At 41.0% G+C, this 12,968-nt stretch overlaps 1 protein-coding gene across 1 annotated transcript in view; it reads right to left on the reverse strand.

Moving 5' to 3' along the window:
• Positions 1 to 12,968, reverse strand: part of TMPRSS13 (transmembrane serine protease 13) — a 164,496-nt gene that overhangs the window by 63,540 nt on the left and 87,988 nt on the right. The window contains exons 4-6 of the mRNA XM_077456863.1: positions 8,636 to 8,761; positions 8,267 to 8,399; positions 5,622 to 5,720 (exon numbers count right to left, since the gene is read on the reverse strand). Of these exons, the coding sequence (XP_077312989.1) occupies positions 5,622 to 5,720; positions 8,267 to 8,399; positions 8,636 to 8,761 (358 nt within the window). The remainder of the gene's footprint in view (positions 1 to 5,621; positions 5,721 to 8,266; positions 8,400 to 8,635; positions 8,762 to 12,968) is intronic.

Consider the following 12,968-nt stretch of genomic DNA (forward strand, 5'->3'; position numbering starts at 1 on the left):
GACATTAATTTTCAACAACAGTCACAGGAATATTTGGAAATAGAACATTTCTTAGTCAAAAGGAATTTTCAGACTGTGTTTGTGGTTTTCTTTCATTCAGCGAATGTACAAAAAATTTTCGTCTGAATATTCTCATCTGAAAATTGATCTGTGTGGCCAGCATAAGGCTCGGTACACACCTATGCTTTGATCTGTTTCTGCGGTGCTTTTTGCTGTGTGTTTTTGATTTCTGCGCACATGATTTTACTGCAATTTGCATTTTTTTGGGCAGATTAAAAAACACAAATTACTGCAAAAATGCATTACATGCTTTTCTGCAGCTTCTCCATTGAAGTATATGGAACCAATAATGCACCATTTTGCGTTAAAAGTCCCTGACCCTTTCAGATGTGAACGTGTCCCATAGGAAACCATGTAAATGAACTATAGTGCATTTCTGCAAAAAGCACCATAAAAAGCATAGATATGAACCAAATCTAAGATGTTTAGTAACATAATGGGGTTAAAAAAACAAAAATTAGCCCTTTATAGTAGAAAAAAAGCAGATAGTCACTACTGTAAGGGGTTCTTTTTTTACTGTAGAACAGTGAAAGTAATATTTACAGTAACGATTTGCTCTTTTTGTACTATAAAGGGCTGATTATTTTTTTTTTAACCCCCATTATGTTACTGGCCGATTAATCGATTATGAATATAGTAATCAATTAATTTCATAATCGATTAGTTGTTGATTAATCGATTAGTTGTTTCAGCCCTAGTTCCCTCAATGAACTGTAGCTCCCCAGTGCCACTAGCACTCATGCAGCCCCAGACCCTGACACTCCCACCACCATGCTTGACTGTAGGCAAGACACACTTGTCTTTGTACTTCTCACCTGGTTGCCGCCACACACGCTTGTCACCATCTGAACCAAATAAGTTTATCTTGGTCTCATCAGACCACAGGACATGGTTCCAGTAATCCATGTCCTTAATCTGCAGGTAAGCCTGACGTGCAGAGGGAGACCTCTCGTACAGCCCTGGTTCCGGAGCCACTGGAGTTAAGACAGTGACCGTAGGAGCACAGCGAGATATGAGTGCCTGCGGATTTCTCTTGGCTGGAGATGATGGCAGCTGAAGAGGAACAGGAACAGGCTTGGGTGCTGTGGATGCAGGACACAGGATGCAGGTGCACTGTGGGTAAAGTTCAGCAGATGCAGAAGCGCTGAAGGGCAGAGGATACAGATGCACTGAAGATGCAGGACAGCAGACAGGAGCAAGGTCAGACAAGCTAGGTCATATACAGCGGATCAGTTAGCAGAGATGGCAGGCAAGGAATGGTCAGAGTTCAGGCCAAGTTGATAACGGAGAATCAGGCAGAAAAGTAGAAGAAGCAAGGTTAACCTCCCTGGTGGTATGATTATTTCTGCTTTTAGGTGCTGAAAGCGGTACCATTATTTTGCATGGAAATTTGGCGTTTTATATTGTAGGCCTGCAATTCTTAGGAATAACTCATCCTGGGTATGATAGTAGTTTGAAACGCAAAATCATAAATAATATAATAAATAACTATAAATAATTATAACAAATAATAATATAATAATAAAAAATATTCAATAATGTGATCAAATCAAAAACACTGACATTTGCTCAGTTGCAGAATTGTCGCTGTCATTAGATTTAGTGTTTGATGATGAATTTCCCCACAAAATCACTATCGTTCAATTCTGCATCTGATTATAATTTATTATCGCTGTTTTCTAGCTGGTCTATAACCACTTTTGACATAAAGGGACACTTTTTGGTTGCTATGGACAATCTCCAAATTCCAGGCAGAAAAAACAGTATTTATAATATAAAACTACATGCAGGGAGCTGGACAGAGGGGGTGTGTAATTTTTTTTATACAGTACTGTAATCTGTAAGATTACAGCACTGTATGTGTATTGTGTGTTTTTACTTTTTTGAATTTGGCGCCAATCTCCGCTCTGTGAATCGAGGACGGCTTACACAGACAGCGGGGAGGACATCGCAGGATCCAGGGGACAAGGTAAGTAATTCTCCCTGTATCCTGCAATGCGATCCCGAGTCTGGCTCAGGATTACCGCTTATGGTACTGAAATTTCACCCCAAGCCAGACTCGGGAATACCACCAGGGGGTTTAAGGAAGCCAGGGGTCAGGAATGGAGACAGCAGCAAGGTCAGGAAGTCGAGTCAGTATTGGATCAGAAGCAGGATCAGGTCACAGGGTAAAACTGCAGATCAAACAGCCAAAAACTAGTGTAGCTGAAGCCCCCAGCCCCACAAGGAGCCAAGGTTACTGTGCACGCATGCGCGATCTCCACACTAGCACACGTCTCTTTACCGCTGGATGCCCATTAGCCTGGCTGCATCCTTGTGATCCTGTGTGCCTTAGAATTACTGCAGAACCATGAACTTCCAGTGACCAGTATGAGAGAGTGAGAGCGATAACACCAAATTTACAACACCTGCTCCCTATTCACACCTTCGACCTGGTAACACTAATGAGTCACATGGCACTGGGGAGGAAAAATTGCTAATTTGGCCCAATTTGGACATTTTGACTTAGGGGTGTACTCACGTTTTGTTGCCAGCAGTTTAGACATTATTGGCTGTGTGTTGAGTTATTTTGAGAGGACAGCAAATTTACAATGTGAGGGGTGTACTCACTTTTGTGAGATACTGTACATGTGATTTTTTTTTTTTTTATATAAATTTGCAAAGTTTTCAAACAAACTTCTTTCATGTTGTCATTATGGGGGATTGTTTGTATAATTTTGAGGAAAATAATTAATTTAATCAATTTTGGAATAAGGCTGTAACATAACAAAATGTGCAAAAAGTGAAGTGCTTTCCGGATGCACTGTAATTCTCCTTTGTTAAAATTAACCCAAATCCATCCTTTTTTTTACTGTCTATTGCAGCATGGTGTTCCTCACTAGCTTGAGGGATTCTGTTTTTAGACACCAATTTTCCATTTGAGCAGACAATCTACCAATATGTTTTTCTGGCATATATTGGCAAATTACATTATGTGACATCATAACAAGAAAACTTGATGAAAAATAAACTATCTTTATTGGTGTTTATTTAAAAATAAGGCCTTGACATGTATTTGTATGATAATGAAGATACTGCAGTTGAATAACTGGCAACCTTGGCCTCAGTGGCCAATCTTGCTGATAACACCCACCTTGACTCCCTCAAGATTTCGATTGCTTAGTTCTCTGGAATGGATTACTTGGCCCTGTGTTTATGTGCCAAGTTAGAAGAATGAAGTGATTCACAAAGGAAAGTACATGACCTGCTATCAGCTTCATCAATTCAACAAAGGAAATAAATGCTTCAGTTTCAAGTGGAATCGTGCCCTTAAAATTTTGAGAGGGGAAACTTTTTTTAATTATAGAACAGACATACAATGAGGTTGATTTAGTAAAGGCAATTGGGGGTTCACTTTGCAAGGGGATTTTCCCTTAGGTTGGTGAATGTGGTAAAAATGCATTTTGCAAAGAATATCCAACCCTGTGCAAGAAAAGTAAAAACATGGTACTTTTCAGGGGTGGACTGACAACTCATGGGGCCCCCGGGCAATAGGAGATTATGGGGCCACACGATATACACACACAGTATACCATCTCACAGTATACACAGACATGTTTCTATTGGCTGAGAAGGTACTGGAGAGGTGGGGCAGCTATAATCTCAGGATTTTTAGACCAAAAGGATGTGGGTAAGGGACATTTCAGAGACAGATGTAAAAAAAAAAAAACACAGATTTTTACATACTGCCCCTGGTTTAACTGAGGCTGGCAACCCTGATGGGGCCCCCTAGTGGCCCGGGGCCCTCGGGCAGTGCCCGAGTAGCCAAATGGTCAGTCCGCCCCTGGTACTTTTGATTGCACACAGTTGGATGAAAGAAGTTAGCAGAGCTTCACCTCATTCCTGAGAGAAATTTCCCCAGCCTGTTTTCCTTTAGTAAATCGGTCCATGTGTCTCTTTTGTAAAGAAGGTTTATTACCTTCCTTTCCCAAATATTATTCACAATGTAAATTGAGATGTGTCCATGATCATCTCAGTGTACGTGTGCAGCACCTGCTGGGGGGTACTGGGATGAATTAACTTCCATGTGCAGACAACCGAAGACCAGGAAGAAGCCAGAAGAGGAGTTTTTGGATATCGCAATCTCCAGAGCCGTCCAGTCTGTTCCACGGACTCCTGGAAGTGCCGCACTCTCTCGCCATGTTTCCCAAGTCTGCTATCCCACCTGCGGACTAGTGACCTTTATGGTGGATGTTGCGGGATAGAGGGGATGGAGTCCTTTTGTTGATCTTCAGTAGCAAGTAGGAGCTCAGAAGGGATAAGGATTTTAGTCGGTTCTGATTTCTACTATCACTTTGTCACACCAGCTTTGGCCAGGGACAATCTGTGCAGGGGAGACATCAGGATTCAAATAGACCCCGATGTCCCATTAAAGAGAACCAGTCACTATAAATATGCTATCACTTAGGTGACTATTGATCCCCTATGTGATAGCAATAAAGTTAAGTGAAAGACAAAGTGTAAAAAATTGAAAAAGAAATAGAGCCCCCTTCTTTATAGCATGCTGTAAGGCAGTGATTCTCAACCAGGGTTCCTCCAGAGGTTGCTAGGGGTTCCTTCAGCATTGGGCAATTTCTGCCTCTCAGATAAGTTCCCACTCACACCAGTGATCTTTTAAGCCATCTGTAAGGAGATAATTCTTCCCACTGACCATCACACTAATGTATCATGAGTTGTAGAGTTCTAATTTTTAGTAGGGGTTCCCCGAGACCGGAGAACTATTTCAAGGGTTCCTCTGTGTTGAAAAGGTTGAGAAAGGCTGCTGTAAGGGAACAGGCTTGATTGCTAGGAATGTGGCTGCTTTCAAAAAGAAAATGAACTGCGGGACTTTGAATACTTTTTGTTTGGATGTCCTTGGACAGTATTTAGCTTATTTAAGCTAAAATTGCAGTTGGGTTTTAAAGCATTGACTATTCAAGCTATTTAAAGAATAAAACTGCCTTAACCTGAACAATTTTCATTTACTAAGTACTGAAATCCATATTGCTGCAAAAACACTAAATTTATGGGCAGCTGCTCTAGGGTCTTGCGGACCTGTTAAATATTATATTATTTAAATTGTAACAGGTTTCCCAATCAGGGTTCCATGGAAGCCTAGGGTTCCTCCAGAGGTTGCTAGGGCTTCCATGAGCAATGAGCATTGTCTGCCTCTCAGATAAGTTCCAACTCCCACTATTCATCTTTTTAACCATCTGTAAATGGGTATTTCTTCTCAATGACCATCACACTAATGTATCATGAGTTGTAGATATAGTAATTTTCCCAGGGGTTCTCAGAAGGTTATTTCCAGGATACTACTGTGATGAAAAGGTTGAGAAAGGCTGATCTAAATCCTCATTTGAAATCGATTTCCTGGCTCAAAAGCAAAAACTTTTTAAATAGAAACATGTTAACTTTTTTATCCTGACGAGTGCAGGTTATGGCCACAGTGAATTACAAATTACGAAAATCATAATTAAACTTTTATTACACTACCAAATCAAGTCATTTTGAAAAGCATGAAAGCTGTAGAAATATCATACCTGTCCAAGCTTCCTTGGATCGTGTCAGATGTCCTGGCGCTAAAAAGGCCAACATTTGCAGAATTGTCATTCATGGTCACTAACTCATAGGATGGTTGTCTAAGGATGGGGACAGAATAAAAATAATGGATGCAGAAACAATGTATGCAGGGTAATAAAGAGTATACATTCTCTGTTTATGTTTAATTTAAAAGAAAGTCTAGTTATTGGCTTGCCACACACTGCTGTAAAATTATTTTTGGTGTTTACCTCTCACTTCCACTAGGGCTAAGCTAGAAGACCAATAATATAAATGTAAAGGGCTAGTTTGCCTTTTTTTTAAATACTGTGTAGCCATGGGTCCCAGTAGTTTAAAAAACATTGTTCAGCTTAGGAAAATGGAGATTAGTTTTTATGACATACCAGTAGGCTATGACATAACGGTAGGTCAAGCTCTGCTTCCGCAAAGTCTGGCCAGAAAAGTACCACCTTGACTGGTCCATCCATCCTGGCATAGAAGCTGGGACACGTTGTCCAGTGTGCTCAATGGACAGTTGGAGTTTTTTTCTTCTAGCTTATGGTGCTACTAGTGGCTTTAGTGCTTCAGCTCAGATAAAACTCCCTGCAGATTTATGTTTTTGAATATTAATGAATACATAACCCAATCATTAAACTCTCTTACAAGCTGAAATTTGTTAAAGCAGTCTCAATATTTTTAAATCTGCAAATTTCCTTATTATAATGCATGGTAACTCTACCATGAAGGTCCTTTGGTAGGCACTTCCTTTTATACAAAGACTACATTATCTCTGCTTCCCAATTGTTTTCCTTTGTTGTCACCCTCTTATAAGCTCTCCTAATGGAGTCAAAAGCAACCATGTCAATGCACACTGCACAGACATTGGTCCGCGGTTGTCACCATTACCAAAACCATTGTGAGAAATCCTGTGCAGCCAACACCAGAGAGATTGCATGTAAAGTAGCTTTAAAGAATTGGCAAGAGATCAACATAGGATAAAAAAAGTGAAAACAGTTTAAAAAAAAACAATCAGTTACTTATGAAACAGTTCTTTTGCAATTTTGCCATTTAATTAATGTTTACCACAATATTTTGTTGAACTACCACTAACTTTCTATGGCATTTCATGTAATATTTTAAAATCAACTATAAAAGAAAGGAAGGCTGCAGTTTGGTGGAACGCGCACTGCCTTCAGGCTTGAGCAGAGCAGCAGCGTCTCCCTGACACTCAGTGAGCTGGTCATTCTGGGTGGCAAAGGGGCACCTAATTACTGTGAGTGTACAGTTTTTACATTCGGGCAGTTTTTAAGTGAAGATGGTGTGCAATGATACCTCTATTGTCCTGTGCTTCCCATGCTTCTAAACATGTATGAATGGATACTTGTAAATAAGAGGTCAACTAAAAGGGGCACCCCAGAGCACTTGTTTGGGGCAGTTAAGGTGGTAAAGAATCTGCACCTAACAGTCACTTTGGCCGATCAGGCGGGAGATTTCTGCTCATGGACTTTTTGCACATACTGTATCTATTTGTTTCAATTATCTATTGTATTTTTATTAGTTTGTCCCACGTTTTTATTATAGCACTTTGCACTTTACTCAACATGGCACTTTGTAATTGTGAACCTGGGTATTGGCATGTAATATTACACTAATGTATTAGTATCCACAGGGCATGCACACACGTTAGGCACCTGTAACACACTTTATTAGGTAGTGCAGCTCCTTTTTTTTGTATTTAGTGACATCCGTGTACAAGGGTACATGTTAGGAGCTGCAGCTAGGTACACATACAGTATTTGCCAATTTTAATTCACGCACTTCTGTGTATGTTGTAATTGAGTTTAAGTCAGGGGTTAGCAACCTGTAAATCATGATCTACTAGTAGATCGCGCCCAGGTGACTGGTAGATCGAAGTCTAGGCTTGCTGACTCGCCATTCCAGAGCATCAAACTTAATGCAGTGCAGAGGGATTACTTGTAAAGTTGGAGCTGTAGTGGGCAAGAGCCACATAAGCCACTGCATTCCATGTATTGTTAGCTCCTGGCCCATGTTGAGTGAAACCAATTGCTTTCCACCTCTTATCCTGGCTAGGGTCTCCAGAGTGGTGCCAGCAGCAGGAAATAAGAGATCTTCAGGTCAGTGTGAAGCAAAACACTGTACATAATAGTATAGGGCTGCTTTCACACTGACGCACTGTGGTTTAACGACACTGTGAGTACAGTGTACCTGCAGCTTTCCTGTGGGTTTGCTGCCCTTAACCATAGACATCTATTATATCCTGCCGTTTTACCACCCCCCCAACTTTACCTGTGAACGAGCCCTAAGGGTGCCACTGCCAAATGCAACTAAGGGCTGATTCACAAGTGCAGCAGGCACTGCTGCTCCTCTGAAAAGTGATCCGAGTGTGTGTTGACAGGTGGTGAGGAGACAATATGTTGCAACACTGGGTGACACTGTGCCCGTGATCTTTGACTTCATCCGTGTTGTTCAGGTAGATCTCCACCTCTTTAAGGTTGCCTACCCCAGATTTAAGTCATTCGGTGTCCCTTATACATTATAATTTTATTGAATGTCTATTTTGAACACATGACATACAAAAAAAACACTAAACAAAAAAGAAAACACAAGAAAACACAAGAAAACTTACTCTTGGAATCCAAACCGTTGGCAAACATAAGAAGGAAAGTTATTGCTGTATCCTGTGGAACACACTGGCAGCCATACGTTCTCCCTTGTACGGGACATGACTTGAAGCAGTGAATTATCCCACCGAAACCGCACTGAGGAATATAAGAGATGTATGATGTATAAAAGATGTATGATCACATCTATCCGGTAAAGATTCTACATGTTTACACTTTATTATGGGTAGATGTTTTCTTTGTATTATTGCATCAAGCTGGGAAATGTCCATAACCTTTCATTCTACAACATTTATATATATATATATATATATATATATATATATATATATCACTTATTATCACTCCTAACAAATAGAAAATAGGCATCTTACCACATCCGGCCTCATCTCCACCTTTGTCACACTCAGCTATCCCATTGCACAGGGTCTTGTTGGGAAAACATTTTTCTCTTACAATGTAATCGTTGGAAGAGGATCCTCCAAATGCATTTAATTTATCTGGGAGAGAAGGGAACATTTTTATTAGTATAGGTTTATATCAGAACAGATTCTAATCAAATAAAGAATAATTGGCATTGTGGAAAAAAATTATCAAAATAATATTGTACAATTAGATCTTCCAACTGTGTATTACAAAGCAGTGTTCTCAGCTGGAGGCCCATTTGCCACACATGGCTCTTCAATGCCACAGGAGTGGATTTGAAGACCATTGTGAAGAGTTCTACAACAATGCATATATTGCAAGGAATTACTGCGCTCAGTAAGTTTAGAGACATCTGTTGCTGGTGAATATTGCTTTAGGATGCCCGTGTTTACCATGGCTCCTGACACCTGCCCAGCAGCATAAATGAAAGGCCATTGCCCAGGATCACTATCTTGCCTTTTATCACATTGTGTACTTTCTAGCAGATGAAGGTATAATAGTGTGTGCAGACAATCCAGTTTTCTTAGGAAAATGTTCACCTGATAACTGTATTTGCGAAGGAATGAGTATTCCTATGCATCTTATTGCTCGCAAGGTCCTCCCATGTATTTCTAATGGCCACTATATTGGCCCATAGGTATGTATGGAGACAAAGTTCTGACACTGGTAGGTGTCCAAGCTTTGTTCCGTCAGAATGACCAGACATTCAGGGGCAGTGGGGGCAGAGACTAAAAGCTTCTATAAGTATGGGCAGCCACCCCTAATTTCTTGCACAATATACACATGTGTGCACCTTTGCGCAGTTACACTTACAGTATATTGTAGTTTGCCCTTCCTCCAGCTTATGATGCCTCCAGTTTTATGCTGGAAATACACTAGTAGATTTTCAGTTGAACGTTTATATGAGAATTTAAACAAATATTCTTAGTACATTCAATACCTTGATGAATGTCATTCAAAAGTGCTTCCTAAAGCAACCATTCTAGATCAAGCCAAATATTGGTGGAAACCGGATATGCAAAATCCCTGGCTACAAATAGAAACAATGGTCATAGCAACTCACCCTAAACTAACCCTTAGTGCACTACTCCTACACCACCACAAAAAGCAAAGCTATCTTACTACTGTCAATGCTACTCTCAAAATATGGCGAGTAATCTCTCAACAGTCTGGAGGCATACCCCACCGACTACTGTAAAGGCCCGTACACACGGTCGGACTTTTTGACAACAAACATGCAAATTAGCTGTTTTGGAGCAACATCCGACTGTGTGTACGCTCCATCGGACAAACTTTTTCTGTTTTCATCGGACTTTTGTTGGCTCTGCGAACGGACAAACTTTTTGACAACAGAAGTCCGATGGAGCAAAGTCCGACCGTGTGTATGCAAAAGCATCGGACTTTTGTACAAGGTACAAACACGCATGCTCAGAACCATTGCAAACGATCAGACTACAATACAGAAGTTGACCAAAGGTGGTGCTGGAGTCATTGAACGTCCTCTTTTGAAGTGGCGTCCGTACGTTTTGACGTCACCACGTTCGTGTTTGTTGTCAAAAAGTCCGACCGTGTGTATGCAATACAAACTTGTGGACAACACACTTTGTACAAAAGTCCACGGAAAAGTTTGTACAAGTCCGACCGTGTGTATGGGGCTTAAGACATATCTCTCAAGGCTCTACAAACCGTTCTACCTGATATCCCAACCTCAAACTGGATACACACGGGCATCAATACAATTGGAGATCTCTACCAGGACTCCTTGAAAGAACCCTTCCAACATCTACAAAAGACCTACCACATCCCACCCAGAGCCTTTTTCAAATACCTCAGAATCCGCTCAGTGCTCTCACGGGTAATATGGTCTAAGAATCCCTTCTTCTGGCACCTCCTAAAATTCTACAATACAGACCATCCCCATCTGAAAGGCATCTCTTTTATCTATAAGCTGCTCACTCACCCTGCACCTGACACCAAAACTTTTGCTATGCTGCAGTGGGAGAACCTCCCAAAGTGTATCTACACACCACAACAATGGCACAGTGCCCTTAGAAGACCACCAAAATGTTCCCGGTGTATCACACACTGGGAAACTGTACAAAAAGTTCTCAATAATTGCTACCTTACACCTTATAAATTGGCAAAGATTTACCCTACCATGTCCGACACTTGCTGGAGAACCTGTGGCCCCTCTGGCACAACCATACACATTTGGTGATTCTGCCCCAAACTGAAACCCTTCTGGTCTGCCCTCACAGAACTTCTTTCCTTTATCCTATCAACTCCTATCTCAGTATCCTTGCAAATGGTCCTCCTGGGTCTAGGCTTAAATTACTGGCTACCAGCCATTCACCCCATTTTAACTCACACCCTTATCGCTACTAGACTAACAATTTCTAAAAAATGGAAATCTCCTGACACCCCTCTCTCACATAAGTGACTATCATTGAATAACCAATGTCTAATGGAATTTATGTACGCCGGGGCTCATCTGCTAGTCTCCGCATTCCTAAACAGATGGAACCCCTGGTTAGCACACCCTAAATGCTTACCCCTACCTTGACTTCCAAGTCTCACAACAGAACCCTAGAATATTGACACCCAAAAGGATCACCTGCTCTATTTTCTTGCCACTGCACTCAAAAATGAATTCCCAACTGACTCCACTAACGATTATAAAATCAAACAAATTTTCTAAAATTGTATGTTAAACAAAAGAGAGGGGGAGGGAGGAAGACAGCATAACCACTCTGGTGTTGTTCGAACAAGGTTTAACTACAAAGAACAGTTCAAAAATTACACACACACACACACATATACAATGAATATAAAAAGTCTACACACCCCTGTTAAAATGTCAGATTTCTGTGATGTAAAAAAATTAGAAAGCTAAATCATTTCAGAACTTTTTCCACCTTGAATGTGCCCTACAAACTGTATAACTCAGTTGAAAAGCAGACTTAAATCTTTTAGGGGGGGGACCAAAAATAAAAAACTAAAATAATGTGGTTGCATAAGTGTGCACACCCTCTTATAACTGGGGATGTAGCTGTGTTCAGAATTAAGCAATCACATTCAAACTCAAGTTAAATAGGGGCCAGTACACACCTCGAATCATTTAAAGTGCCTCTGATTAAACCCAAATAAAGTTCAGCTGTTCTAGTAGGTCTTTCCTGACATTTTCTTAGTCGCATCCTACAGCAAAACCATGGTCTGCAGAGAGCTTCACAAGCATCAGAGGGATCTCACTGAATAGACATCTTTTCACAGTCACATTTGTCTGCCTTGACATTTAGTCTGTGTTTCCTCAGGGTTGAGAGCACTTTCATTATGTGCTTTTGATGAAGCTCCAGAGAGCCATTGAGGTACACAATTACAAAGTGGTCAAGGAATTCCCGGAAGATATCGTTCACCAGGTGCTGGAATGTGGCTGGGGAGTTGCATAATCCGAATGGCATAACAAGATATTGGAAGTGACCAAACCGAGTTCGGAATGCCGTCTTCCACTCATGACCCTCATGGATACGGACAAGCTTATAGGCGCTCAGATCTAATTTAGTGAAGATCCGGGTGGTTCTGAACCTTTGAAAAAGTTCACGAATGAGAGGGAGTGGGTATCGATTCTTTACAGTGATTTTGTTGAGTTCCCTATAGACCATACAAGGCGTCAATGGGCCATCTTTCTTCTCAACAAAGAATATACCGACCCCAGCAGGAAAAGAGGAGGGACGGATAAACCCCTTTTCCAGATTTTCATTGATATACAACCATAAGGTTTCCAGTTCGCCTTCAGATAAGGGAAAAATTTGTCCAAACAGGATTTCGGCACCAGGGAGTAGTTCAATTGGACAATCATAAGGCCAGTAAGGTGGGCGGACATCGGCCTTTTTCTTGCCAAAAATGTCCATGAACTCCTGATAAGCTGGTGGAACATTCTGGTGGATACTGGGAACAGTAATAGGGTAGTTATTCCTGCGCTGCTACTATTATGTGATAGATCGAGGAACTGCTGCGTTCACCGAGATGGATCAAACCAAATCCACTTAGTTATAACGTGAGGGTAGGTTGGTATTGCGCTGTTCTATTTTAAGGTATTACACGAGAAGGGATGGTTCCCTATATTTCTCACTCAAAAAATATGAGTGGGAAGGGTATATCTCACTCAAAGGTATGGGGGAGGGGTTTCATATTGTGTTAGCAGATAATACCCCTCCCCCATACCTTTGAGTGAGATATACCCTTCCCACTCATATTTTTGAGTGAGAAATATAGGGAACCATA

The sequence above is a fragment of the Lithobates pipiens genome, unplaced genomic scaffold, assembly GCF_037356315.1.
Source record: "Lithobates pipiens isolate NorthernLeopardFrog02 unplaced genomic scaffold, aLitPip1_a1.2 Scaffold_27, whole genome shotgun sequence".
NCBI lineage: Eukaryota > Metazoa > Chordata > Amphibia > Anura > Ranidae > Lithobates > Lithobates pipiens.